General features: G+C 43.4%; 1 protein-coding gene across 1 annotated transcript in view; it reads left to right on the top strand.

Moving 5' to 3' along the window:
• Positions 1-12,064, top strand: part of LOC311232000 (lysyl oxidase homolog 4-like) — a 48,518-nt gene extending 36,454 nt beyond the window's left edge. Inside the window, exons 9-15 of the mRNA XM_084318656.1 lie at positions 318-485; positions 3,992-4,154; positions 4,460-4,703; positions 7,422-7,537; positions 8,030-8,166; positions 10,485-10,596; positions 11,779-12,064. Coding sequence (XP_084174782.1) covers positions 318-485; positions 3,992-4,154; positions 4,460-4,703; positions 7,422-7,537; positions 8,030-8,166; positions 10,485-10,596; positions 11,779-11,852 — 1,014 coding nt within the window. The 3' untranslated portion in view covers positions 11,853-12,064. The remainder of the gene's footprint in view (positions 1-317; positions 486-3,991; positions 4,155-4,459; positions 4,704-7,421; positions 7,538-8,029; positions 8,167-10,484; positions 10,597-11,778) is intronic.
• Positions 12,065-12,271: the final 207 nt, after the last annotated feature.

Below are 12,271 nucleotides of genomic sequence, written 5' to 3'. Positions count from 1 at the left end.
TTGGAGGGGAGGTACAGGTCTGGCATGGTAATAGTAGAAGAACATACAGGCAACGTATAGGCAATCAAATTAGATTTGAATATAAATATAATATAATATAGAATAGAATATAGAAATATGAAATAATATAAAATATAATATAAAGAAATATGATGAAAAAATATTAATTATAATAATAATAAACAGTGTAAACAATATAATTGACTCTGAATATAAGAATATGATAAAGTAACCAGCTTAATCAAAGGTGCAGATGAGGGTCTGTATGTATCAGTTATATTATACAGGTACGTTATGGTACTTCTTCTCCCCCTCAGGTTCGTCTGGCGGGGGGCAGAGAGCCGGCAGAGGGCCGCGTGGAGGTGTTGATGGAGGTGGGCGGTGTCCAGCGCTGGGGCTCCGTCTGCAGTGAGAACTGGGGCCTCAATGAGGCCATGGTGGTCTGTCGACAGCTGGGCTTCGGTTTTGCGGCCAGAGCTCATCAGGTGAGGACATGCGCTATACTGGAGAAGCGCTACTGGAAGGAGATGACAACGGTTGCTGTGTATCCCACAGTTCTTTTGCATTTATGACGAAGTATTTTTCTAAATGGGGCCGGAATCGTGGCTGGAATGAATTGATTGATTGATTTTATTGATGGATTAAAAACACACAACAAGGATCCAAAGGATAACATGAGAAAGAGTAAAACCCTTATTTCCGTCATGGTCCCAGGCCTGACACAGAGAAGTATACACTATGTGTAAAATCTCCACATCCGTAACGGATATTAGCTGGCTAACAGATAAGCAAGTAGGGAATCTAGTTGGCTGCTCTTCAGTTGATATTCGTGGTTGGAAAAACATCTGCAGCCACTGTGTCCCTTGATGTAGGCCTGCTCAGTACTATATTCACAAATGGGTACGATTTTGACCCCGATCAGCACCGTCAATCTTTGACCGGTTTGAAAAAAAACAATATAATTTCCTGGCGGACTGCCAACCTATTCACCAAATTTGAGCCAAATTGGATAAGAAATGCATGAGTTATCACAGTTACGGTCAGCCACACACACACACACACTGCAGAGATGGGAGAGATTCTTGTGCTACTTTTATGCTTGGAGTGAGGTTTCCCTCCTCTGTCTCACGGGAATTTTCTGTTCCTCTCAGTCAGCTCTCATCTATTTTTCTTTCTTTCTTTCTTTCTTTCTTTCTTTTTTTCTTTCTGTCTTTGTACACTTTCTTACTTCTTTCTTTGTTTTTAACTTTCTCTTTCTTCCTTACTTTTTCTCAGCCCCCCCCCCCCCCTCCTCTCACTCTCTCTCTCTCTCTTCCTCTTCCCTGCTGTTAGTGTGTCTCTGCTGTGTTATTACTGAGGACTGAGGTAATTACAGGCTTCTCTCAACGTCCACTTCCAGCGCTTCAAAAATAAAAGAGGGAAGGAGAGGCAAGGAGAGATCAGGAAAGGGACAAATTCAGAGAGCAAACAAACTGAAAATAGACGTGGGGCTTGGATAGGGCAGTGTGTTGGGCGGGGGGTTGGGCACATTTAACGGGCCCTTTTAAAAGTGTGAGAGAACAGAGGAAAGGGCGATAATGTGTACTAAATGGTTCTGATCCACTTAGTTTAGTCGATATTTAACCACCTATAAAATAACCCTTCAGATGAAGAACCTTTAAAAGAACCTATAAAATTACTTCTCAGATGAAGAACCCTATAAAAGAACCCTTCAGATGAAGAACCATTTACGTCTGTTTTGAACGTGTCTGGGCGGCCCATGTAGTCATTTGCAGTTGTAAAATGAACCTTACTCAAAACACTGTAGTGTAAATATGATACATCACCAGAAAGTGCTGAACCTCTACTGTCTCATGTAGGCTACACTCCACTACACTCCTACACTTACCATCTTTAGATAAGTATTAGGTTTGAAAACACTGTTCATATAAAAATATCAAACAGATGTACATGGTTCTTCATCTCAGGGATTCAAAGGGTGGGGTTTGGAAGGGTGTTTGATTTAAACTTTCGCTACATACTGTATATCAGAGGTCTTGGCTATGACTGTATGATATGATATGATATTTTCATTTATAATGCCCCCCAGCCTATTTTTACATCGGTCCGGGGTGCAGCCCGGGGGGGGGGGGGGGGGGGGGGGGATACGAATAAATGGACAGGACAATGTGGACAGGGAACCAGGCAGACAGACAGACAGACAGACAGACAGACAGACAGACAGACAGACAGACAGACAGACAGACAGACAGACAGACAGACAGAGAACATAAGAACACCTCAGACACACAACACAACAGCAAAGTAACTCAGTGATCATCCAGAGCGAAAGGGTGGGTTTTAAGCAAGGCCTTGAATATGGTGTTGGCTGACTTGATGTTGAAAGGGAGCTTATTTCACAGTGTCGGCGCCATCACTGCAAAGGCCCGGAAACCCTTTGTCACCAGCTTGGCTGTAGGCTGTAGGCTAATGGCTGGATATTTGGCAGACATATTCATAAACTGGGTGTCAAAGGCGAGACACTGCAGGTGAATAGTCAAATATACTTTTTTTGTTGATTTTGAGATTTTGTTATATTTTGCTTCCTAAACATGTCTTCTATGAAACTAGTGACAATAAAACGTCAATAACACACATTTAGTTGTTTATTTTACATCATTTTGCCTTATTGCATCTATAAATGTGCACATATTTAATGGGGAAGTGCCTCATTTGCATATATAAACATACATTTCAGAAAACTTGCAATATATTTTTTCTTAGTTTATATGTACATAACAAATTGGGAAAGTTTCATAGTGATATCTATTCAAATATTTTTTGCCTATTAGGGGGTACTACACTGTACTACACTGTTTGTAGCCTGTGTGTAGTTATGTTCAGTTCAATAACATCATTATTATTATTATTATTATTATTATTATTCAGTTATCAGGCATGTGTTTAGGTTGTCTATTACTAATGGTTTGATTAGGTATTGTGTTTGTAAATATCTGTTTAAAAAAGAAAAGTATGGCATTTTACAATACAGAACTTTGAAGGCGTTTTCCCAAAAATGAGTTTTAAGAGTTTTTCCTCATACTCTGAGCCAGAAATCTCCACTTCAGTAGCACTCACATACACCAAGGTATTTACAGAAGGGTTTGTTGATATCGCATTCATACCCTGATTTATATCACATTTTATTCCTAAAAACATGGCGAAATATGGAATTTTACCATAAAAATGGACTGAATGGAGTATTTTCTGATTTATGGAGTGATAAAAAGAGATATCCAAAATCCCCTCTGTAATAACCTTTGGCTCTAATATGTCAACAAAATGAAACTATAATTTTGAAAATGGCTTTATCCAATGTTCAGATTTCTGTCCTGGAATTATATGCAAATTAGTGCATATTTAAGTAGATCATGCCTCATTTGCATATTTAAACATACAATTTCAGAAAACTTGTAATACAAAAAAGTCTTGTCTTAATATAAGTAATCAACTGGGGAAGTTGCATTGTGATATCTATTAGTTAATTTTTTTACCCTATTCACCTGCAGTGTCTCCCCTTAAGAATTACAAGCCTGATCAAGAAAATACCCAAATTTGCCAGGCTCTGTGGGGGAAATATCAGAGATATTTGTATGTATAATTTAATATGTATGTGTGTATGTGTGTGTGTGTGTGTGTGTGTGTGTGTGTGTGTGTGTGTGTGTGTGTGTGTGTGTGTGTGTGTGTGTGTGTGTGTGTGTGTGTGTGTGTGTGTGTGTGTGTGTGTGTGTGTGTGTGTGTGTGTGTGTGTGTGTGTGTGTGTGTGTGTGTGTGTGTGTGTGTGAAAGATATTGGCTCTACCTTTGTGTCCTCTAGTCTACATCACTGTACACGCACTGTACTGTTAAGCCGTTAAGCTGTTGAATGACTCCCAATGAGCTAATGTTTATGTGCTTAATGTAATTTGTATTTATGTGGATATAAATAAAGCATTTAAAATGTGTCTGTGCAGGAGACGTGGTACTGGGCTAGTTCTCCTGATGCTGTGGATCTGGTTCTGAGTGGAACCCACTGTATCGGTACTGAGATGTCCATCCAGCGCTGCCGGAAGAATGGACAGGTGTACTGCCCCCGAGGAGGGGCTGGCCGCTCCGCTGGAGTCACCTGTGTGGAGAGTGAGTCTCACAAAGTCACACACATATACACACTGATACAGTACACAGAGATACACATAAACACACAGAAGAAACGTTTCACTGCCATTGTACTTGTATACTGTGTGCGTGACGAATAAAGACCTAACTGCCTTTGACTATATAAAGTTGACGTGGCTGATAAGGGAACGCTTGGAATCCCCGCATGGATGCCTGGTTGTCTGCTCACCCTGCTCAGATCTGTTTTACTAACTCTAGATGACCACGGCTAGAACACACAGCCAAAAGTATGACAAGCTTTCAACCTTGACCCTTGACCTCTGCAGCGGCCCCTGACCTGGTGATCGATGCACAGCTGGTCCAGGAGTCAGCCTACCTGGAGGACCGGCCCCTCCACCTGCTGTCCTGCGCCAACGAGGAGAACTGCCTGTCCTCTTCAGCTGCCAGGATGAACTGGCCCTACGGTCACCGCCGCCTGCTGAGGTTCTCCTCCCGCATCATGAACCTGGGCCGCGCCGACTTCAGGCCCAGAGCCACCAGGGAGAGCTGGACATGGCACCAGTGTCACAGGTGAGTCTGGAGTCGGGGGAGGGGGAGTTGGGGGGTTGGGGGTAATTCAAGATTTGGTTGTATAAGAAATAAGAGGCTTTGGAATTTGTACCGGTCATTTGAACTTGAGGTAGAGTGGCAGGAGGAGGTAGACTACTCTGAAGGTAAATTATGCATATATATAGCATATATATATATATATATATATATATATATATATATATATATATATATATATATATTGCTTATCAGGAGCAATTAGGGGTTAAGTGTCTTGCTCAAGGACACTTCGACAGGCTGCCCGGAAGGATTCGAACCGGGAATCTTCCAATCACTAGACGACCGCTCTACCTCCTGAGCCACTGTCGCCCCAGTGAGGGTGCCGGTTCGATCCCGGCTCCTCCCAGCAGCATGTTGAAGTGTCCTTCAAGACACTACTGAATCCCAAAAAACCAATAAACAGACATATAAAAATAAAAAAATACACTACTGAATCCCTAACAGCTGTCGATGAGCAGCTTGGCGCTTGCACAGTTGTCTCCACTGTGAGTGAGTGAGTGAGTGAGTGAGTGAGTGAGTGAGTGAGTGAGTGAGTGAGTGAGTGAGTGAGTGAGTGAGTGAGTGAGTGAGTGAGTGAGTGAGTGAGTGAGTGAGTGAGTGAGTGAGTGAGTGAGTGAGTGAGTGAGTGGGTGAGTGAGTGAGTGAGTGTGTGAGTGAGTGGGTGGGTGAATGTGTGAGTGAGTGAGTGGGTGAATGTGAGGCATAAGTTGCAAAGCGTTTTGGAAAAAGCGCTATAAAAAGAATGGGGTTAGCATTACAACATCAACAGGGACACTTTCCACAAGGGTCAAAGTAGAGGTCTGTGCATTATTCACACACATCTAAACAGGTTTGATATCTAAACAACATCTAAACAATTTTGCAACAGTGGTTGCAGACAATGCATAGAAAAGGAGTTACTTTAATTGGTTAATTATATGGGCCTTCTGCACAGCTAAATACAATAGTCCAAAATAAAATCGCTGACGTACTGTCCACACCACTAACAACATGAATCAAAAACTGCCATAAATATAACATAACAAGCGCTTACAATAGAGGCTAAATGAGGACAAAGGGCATGGCTTGTGAATCAGGGAGTTCTAGTACTATAAGAGAGGTGTGCTGTAACTAAACAGCGGACTGATGGGCTGCGCATAGGATGTTACCAAGAGTTTTTAAAGTTTTTATTACAGAAAGAGTTTTGCAGAGACTGAACAATATACAAAGAAAATATACAATACAAAGATGTGTGTATACTGTATGTACACACACACACACACCACACACACACACACACACACACACACACACACACACACACACACACACACACACACACACACACACACACACACACACACACACACACACACACACACACACACACACACACACACATAAAATCTAAAAAGAATAAAAGTGTATATCATTAATTATATGATATCACATTTCAAGCCTGTACATGGAGATGGTGATGGTCACACTATTTTGGCTTCTTTATCATTATAGAGTCTGGCTGCAGTGTGTAGGAAGGACTGCTGGAGGCGCCTGGTCCGGGCAGGGGGTTAGGCTCAGGGTTAGGATTGGGGTCAAGCTTAGGGTTAATGTTAGACTGCAGTGTGTAGGAAGGACTGCCGGAGACGCTTGGTCTTGGCAGGGGGTACGGAGAGAGCGGCTCTGTTTCTCATTCGCCTGCCAGTACAGTGTGTTCTGGTTGCAGGGAGAAGGTCATCGTGTAGTGGGTGGGATGGGGCTCATGGTGTCTTCTAGTGAGGTGATCATCTTCCTCACAGATGGAAGGGGGAGGGGGCTGTGACTCCTCCTCCTCCGTTCCATCTCACATTGAGTCCGGTTTTTGATGACCCTCCAAGTCTCGCTGGTCTCCCAGTGGTTAGAGTCTGAATCATGACTGGGCTCAAACTGATCTGGCTTCGCGATAGGGCGGCTGTTCTCTGAACTAAAAACAGAAGCACAACTGCGAGGCAACCACAGCCACAACTCCTGTTCCTCACCCAACACATCATCAGTTTGACTGGAGGTTTTGGTAGATTCTGGGAATGGGTTAGTCATGGGAAAATGAGCTCCAAATAGATGTCCTTGTCCTTTCTGTTACCTTCGCAACCGCATTGGTACAGTATGAATTATGGCTCATGTTTCAAAATGTTTTTAGTAAGATAGTTTTTTTTCTGTGGGAGTGATTCAAGATAAACAGCACCAGTTTAAGGTGATAGTGAAAACAACAGCAGCCACTCTCCGTGACATGTCATCATCAGCAGGACCTTTTAGTTACGACCAGCAGCAAATATAAAGTATTTGTCCATCTGTGCGAAACAATAAAAAAATAATAACGTGGGAGTAAAATGTTGTTTACTATGACATGGTACACGATAGAGATGTAAGATATGTAAGATACTGGTGGAAGATACCAGTGCATCACAAGAAATATCACACCCATCGGTTCACATATATTAATGTCATAATGATAATGATAATGGCTGGTGTTCGGGTTGCAATACGTATCAAGGCAGATTGAGAGAGATTGAGAACGGAGGGATTCCTTTCACCAAACTGGTCGCAGATCATCACACGTGCTTCTTTATCAGTTGAGTTACTACGACAACCCCCTCCCCTCACCTCCTCTCCTCTAACACCTCCTCTCATATTCCCCTCATCCCGTTCCTTCTCCCTTTCTCTCAGGCACTACCACAGTATCGAGGTGTTCACCCACTACGACCTCCTGACCCTGAATGGGACCAAGGTGGCCGAGGGTCACAAAGCCAGCTTCTGTCTAGAGGACACCTACTGTCCTGAGGGTAGGTCCCACGTTAGATGTCCCATGTCATATTACAGTACAGTACTCTTTACCGATACCGCCAACTTCCAAAGTGTCCCTGCCCGAAGCGCAGCGAGCCAAATATCTCCCATGGCCAGCGGGGAGATTCTCTTTCGGCTGACCGATGTTTGATGTTTGGGTTCCCGATGCGAGGGACCCGGATTTGAATCCAGGCGGGTTACACTGGTGCCATGACTCGGAAGCACCAGCTCTGCCTGAAGCGTAGTAAGCCTGATATCTCCCTTGACCAGGGGGGGGTTTCAATTTGGCTCATCAGAGTTTAGTTTCCACTGGGTTCAAATCCAGGGGACACAAATGCATCTCACTGCTGATGTGTAAAAAATAAATTGGGAAAAAAAAAAAAAAAAAAACTCCCAATTGTGGTTACATTCCATGTTGTACCATGGATGGAAGGGTCATCTGGTCCTTCATTTTCATCAGTTTTTTTTGTGTGTCTGTTTTCCCCTCCCAGGTGTGCAAAAGCGGTTTGCCTGTTATAACAGGGGGGAGCAGGGCATCTCGGTGGGTTGCTGGGATACCTACCGCCATGACATTGACTGCCAGTGGGTCGACATCACTGATATACGCCCCGGGGAATACATCTTCCAGGTCAGAGGGCATTACCGCTACTGCGACCGTTTCAGCGGTTCAAAGTCACGATGGTGAAATATCATTTTAACTTTTAAATTGGCCTTACTTTACCCATTTACTGCACTACATTACATTTACATCCAGCTGACACTTTCATCCAAAGCGACTTACAAATTGTACACAACAAGTCAGCGAGAGGGTACACCTCTAAGGGTAAGTGGTATTGTTAAGTAGCTATGGGTAAGTGGTATTGTTAAGTAGCTAAGGGTAAGTGGTATTGTTAAGTAGCTAAGGGTAAGTGGTATTGTTAAGTAGCTAAGGGTAAGTGGTATTGTTAAGTAGCAGTGCATGAAATACCTTTAAAAGCCTCGGATGAAAAAATGAGCAAGGAATAGCAACAGCAAATGTTAGCATTTCAACATAAATAAGATAAGAAGCAGTGAGACTATAATCACTGCTAAATGCGTCCCGGCCGAGTCTCTACACGCGTAGGCGCACGCGCGCGCGTGTGTGTGTGTGTGTGTGTGTGTGTGTGTGTGTGTGTGTGTGTGTGTGTGTGTGTGTGTGTGTGTGTGTGTGTGTGTGTGTGTGTGTGTGTGTGTGTGTGTGTGTGTGTGTGTGTGTGTGTGTGTTTAAGAGGATTTAACCTGCGTTTATAGAGAAAGTAGACCTAGTATTATTGCAGTAGTTCACAGAGAGGGCTGGCGCGTTGACAAGGGAATGGCTTCATCAGCGTTTTACAGCTGTGTGAAGGAGTTACAAGGGCTGGAACCTGGAAGGGAGCCTCGGCTCACCCCTTCTTCTAGTTTGTGCCACTTTCTCATCTCAGCTGAGCTCTTCTATATTTGCAGTGGTTCTCAACCTGGGGGTCAGGAGATTGGGAAGGGGCCATGTTTGAAGGGGTCGCGAAGAGTTCAGTTTTTAGGGGCCGCGGAAAGAAAAAAAGGTCCAAAAAGAAGCAGTTCTACAACACATATCAACATGATTAATGTGTGTGTGTGTGTGTGTGTGTGTGTGTGTGTGTGTGTGTGTGTGTGTGTGTGTGTGTGTGTGTGTGTGTGTGTGTGTGTGTGTGTGTGTGTGTGTGTGTGTGTGTGTGTGTGTGTGTGTGTGTGTGTGTGTGTGTGTGTGTGTGTGTGTGTGTGTGTGTGTGTGTGTGTGTGTGTGTGTGTGTGTGCCCATGTGGCTGCGTGCGTGCGTTAGTTTGTGTAAGATATACAAGCTAGCTAGTGGGCACATGCTGAGTCATGCCTACTCACATACATGTCATAAACCAGAGATCAAATGTTTCCAAGGCTACAGCTACAGAGGCACCATTGCGCCATGGCACCATGTTTAGGGTTGCCATAGAGATTGTGGTGCAACAGTAGTTAAGATTTGACCATAAATTGGGTTAGCTAGAAGTGAGTGATTTAGGGAGTATGTGTGCAGATTGTTGCCTGCATGTCTTTGAGGCCGCTGGGTTTCTTTGACTTCGGGCCAAAGACACTCTGGAGTGGCAAGCCTTTTTTTAGGACCATACATTTAAAGCCATGAGTCACCTCCACCTCAGCCTGATTGCAGCTGATTACTCTGTCGCTTTAAACATCAGCAGCGCAAAACCTCACATGCTTTTATGTGACAGTGACAACCTTACATTGTGCAGTAAAACAGACCGGCGGTCCTTTGTTTCACATTATTGCTTGGATTTTTAAAAGGCATCTACTGCAACAAAGAGTTAATATGGTGTTTTACGGCAGGACTGTAAAGTATGTGCTGAAATCATTTGGTCTCTCTAAACATGCCATGTGGAATATACATGAACACAAATTAGGCCGAGGGCATGATTTCAAAACAAAATCATAATTATGAATATTTTAACAGCTCAACTCTTTCTCTATAAATGTGAGCTTTAACCACAGAATTCATATGTCGAAAATGAAAGAGAGCGGCTTTATTGAATATGTGGTCATGTTATTCTTGTTTGATGTGTGTCAGGAAAGTGTGTGTGTGTGTGTGTGTGTGTGTGTGTGTGTGTGTGTGTGTGTGTGTGTGTGTGTGTGTGTGTGTGTGTGTGTGTGTGTGTGTGTGTGTGTGTGTGTGTGTGTGTGTGTGTGTGTGTGTGTGTGTGTGTGTGTGTGTGTGTGTGTGTGTGTGTGTGTGTGTGTGTGTGTGTGTGTGAGATCTTCACTCTGAAATTAAGCAATTCGTTTCTTATAACTGCCGTGAGAGTGAATACAAGAACATTTAATACAGTTGCATTGCTACTTTTATTTCATTTTCTCATATTTTCTTTTCATGAAGTTCATTCATTTGAAACGTGCAGCATCTGATCTCAGGTTGTGGTATCCGTGCAGGTGGAGGTGAACCCCTCGTTAGACATGGCCGAATCAGACTTCCAGAACAACGCCATGCGCTGCCGGTGCAAGTACGACGGTGCACGAGTCTTCATGTTCGGCTGCCACGCAGGTAAAGAAGCCTTCTTGCACTCCTAGACACACACCTAGAGCCTTCTCTCTTCTCTACACACAGCGTTTCACTCCTAGACACACACCTAGAGCCTTCTCTCTTCTCTACATACAGAGTTTCACTCCTAGACACACACCTAGAGCCTTCTCTCTTCTCTACATACAGAGTTTCACTCCTAGACACACACCTAGAGCCTTCTCTCTTCTCTACACACAGAGGTTCACTCCTAGACACACACCTAGAGCCTTCTCTCTTCTCTACATACAGAGTTTCACTCCTAGACACCAGTGATGCCACAGATTACTTGTAAAAATAATCTGATTACTGATTACTGATTACTCCTTTAAAAAGTAATCTAGTTACTTTACTGATTACTTGATTATCAAAGTAACTTAGTTACTTTGAAAGTAACTAGGTTACGAAGTTGTCGTCGTCCCCCCTGCTGCTGCCACAAGAATGACAACCGTTTTTTTTTTAAATAATGCTTTATTGAAAGTGCATATGTCATAAATCATGATTGGCTGCTCAGACAGGTCATCATGAGACGTCATCAGACATCAGGCCATATAAGGTCACACCTGGCTCTCTTATCATCAGCATTATGAGATAGTAACTAAATAGTAACTCACAGCCACTTGGAAAAGTAACTGTAATCAGATTACTGGCTTGTAAAAAGTAACAAGTTAGATTACTATTTACTGAAAAAAGTAATCAGATTACAGTAACTAGTTACTTAGTAACTAGTTACTGGCATCACTGCTAGACACACACCTAGAGCCTTCTCTCTTCTCTACATACAGAGTTTCACTCCTAGACACACACCTAGAGCCTTCTCTCTTCTCTACATACAGAGTTTCACTCCTAGACACACACCTAGAGCCTTCTCTCTTCTCTACATACAGAGTTTCACTCCTAGATGCCTAGAGCCTTCTCTCTTCTCTACATACAGAGTTTCACTCCTAGACACACACCTACCTAGACACACACCTAGAGCCTTCTCTCTTCTCTACATACAGAGTTTCACTCCCTCACATTTTTGGAAATGATGGATGTCTAATTTTATAATGACACTACTCACATCATTCCATCTTCTAACCTATATTCTATCAATCCTATCTTAATATGAGATCAATTAAACCAGTGGTTTCACCTCCACTGTCCCTCTGTCTCTCCCTCCGTCAGGCGATGCATATAGCTCGGAAGTGGAGGACCTGTTTGAGCATCATCGTCAGATCACCAACAACAATCTCCTCTGATTGGCGGACAGTTTGCGCTCAGGGCAGGACAACCGAACAATCCCTCTCCACGTCTCAACAAATCAGGGTGCTGTGTGATCCAATCGGGGTGAATAAGCTTAGAGGAACAAGGAATATTCAAAGAGGAAAGACTCGGAATGTCATTCCATAGAACATTGTGCGTCTGAGTCGTACTTAGAATATTCCTTGCCAGCAGGTGGGAAGTTGATGGTGGTGTGTGGGGGGGGGGGGGGGGGGGGGGGGGGGTGCTAGGGGGGGGGGGGGGGGTAATTAAAAAAGACTAAATAAGATCATGTGATGATGTCTTTTAGAGTAGTAACGGAGAGAGAGTGAAGGATGAATGCAGGAGGGGGGAAGATACAATAGAGATGGAATATTCTGGAACTAAAGGAAGCAATCACAATGGGTGTCAGGTGTCA

The sequence above is a fragment of the Notolepis coatsorum genome, assembly GCF_963971535.1.
Source record: "Notolepis coatsorum genome assembly, chromosome: 7".
Taxonomy (NCBI): Eukaryota; Metazoa; Chordata; class Actinopteri; order Aulopiformes; family Paralepididae; genus Notolepis; species Notolepis coatsorum.
This window is presented reverse-complemented; position numbering and strand designations above follow the sequence as displayed.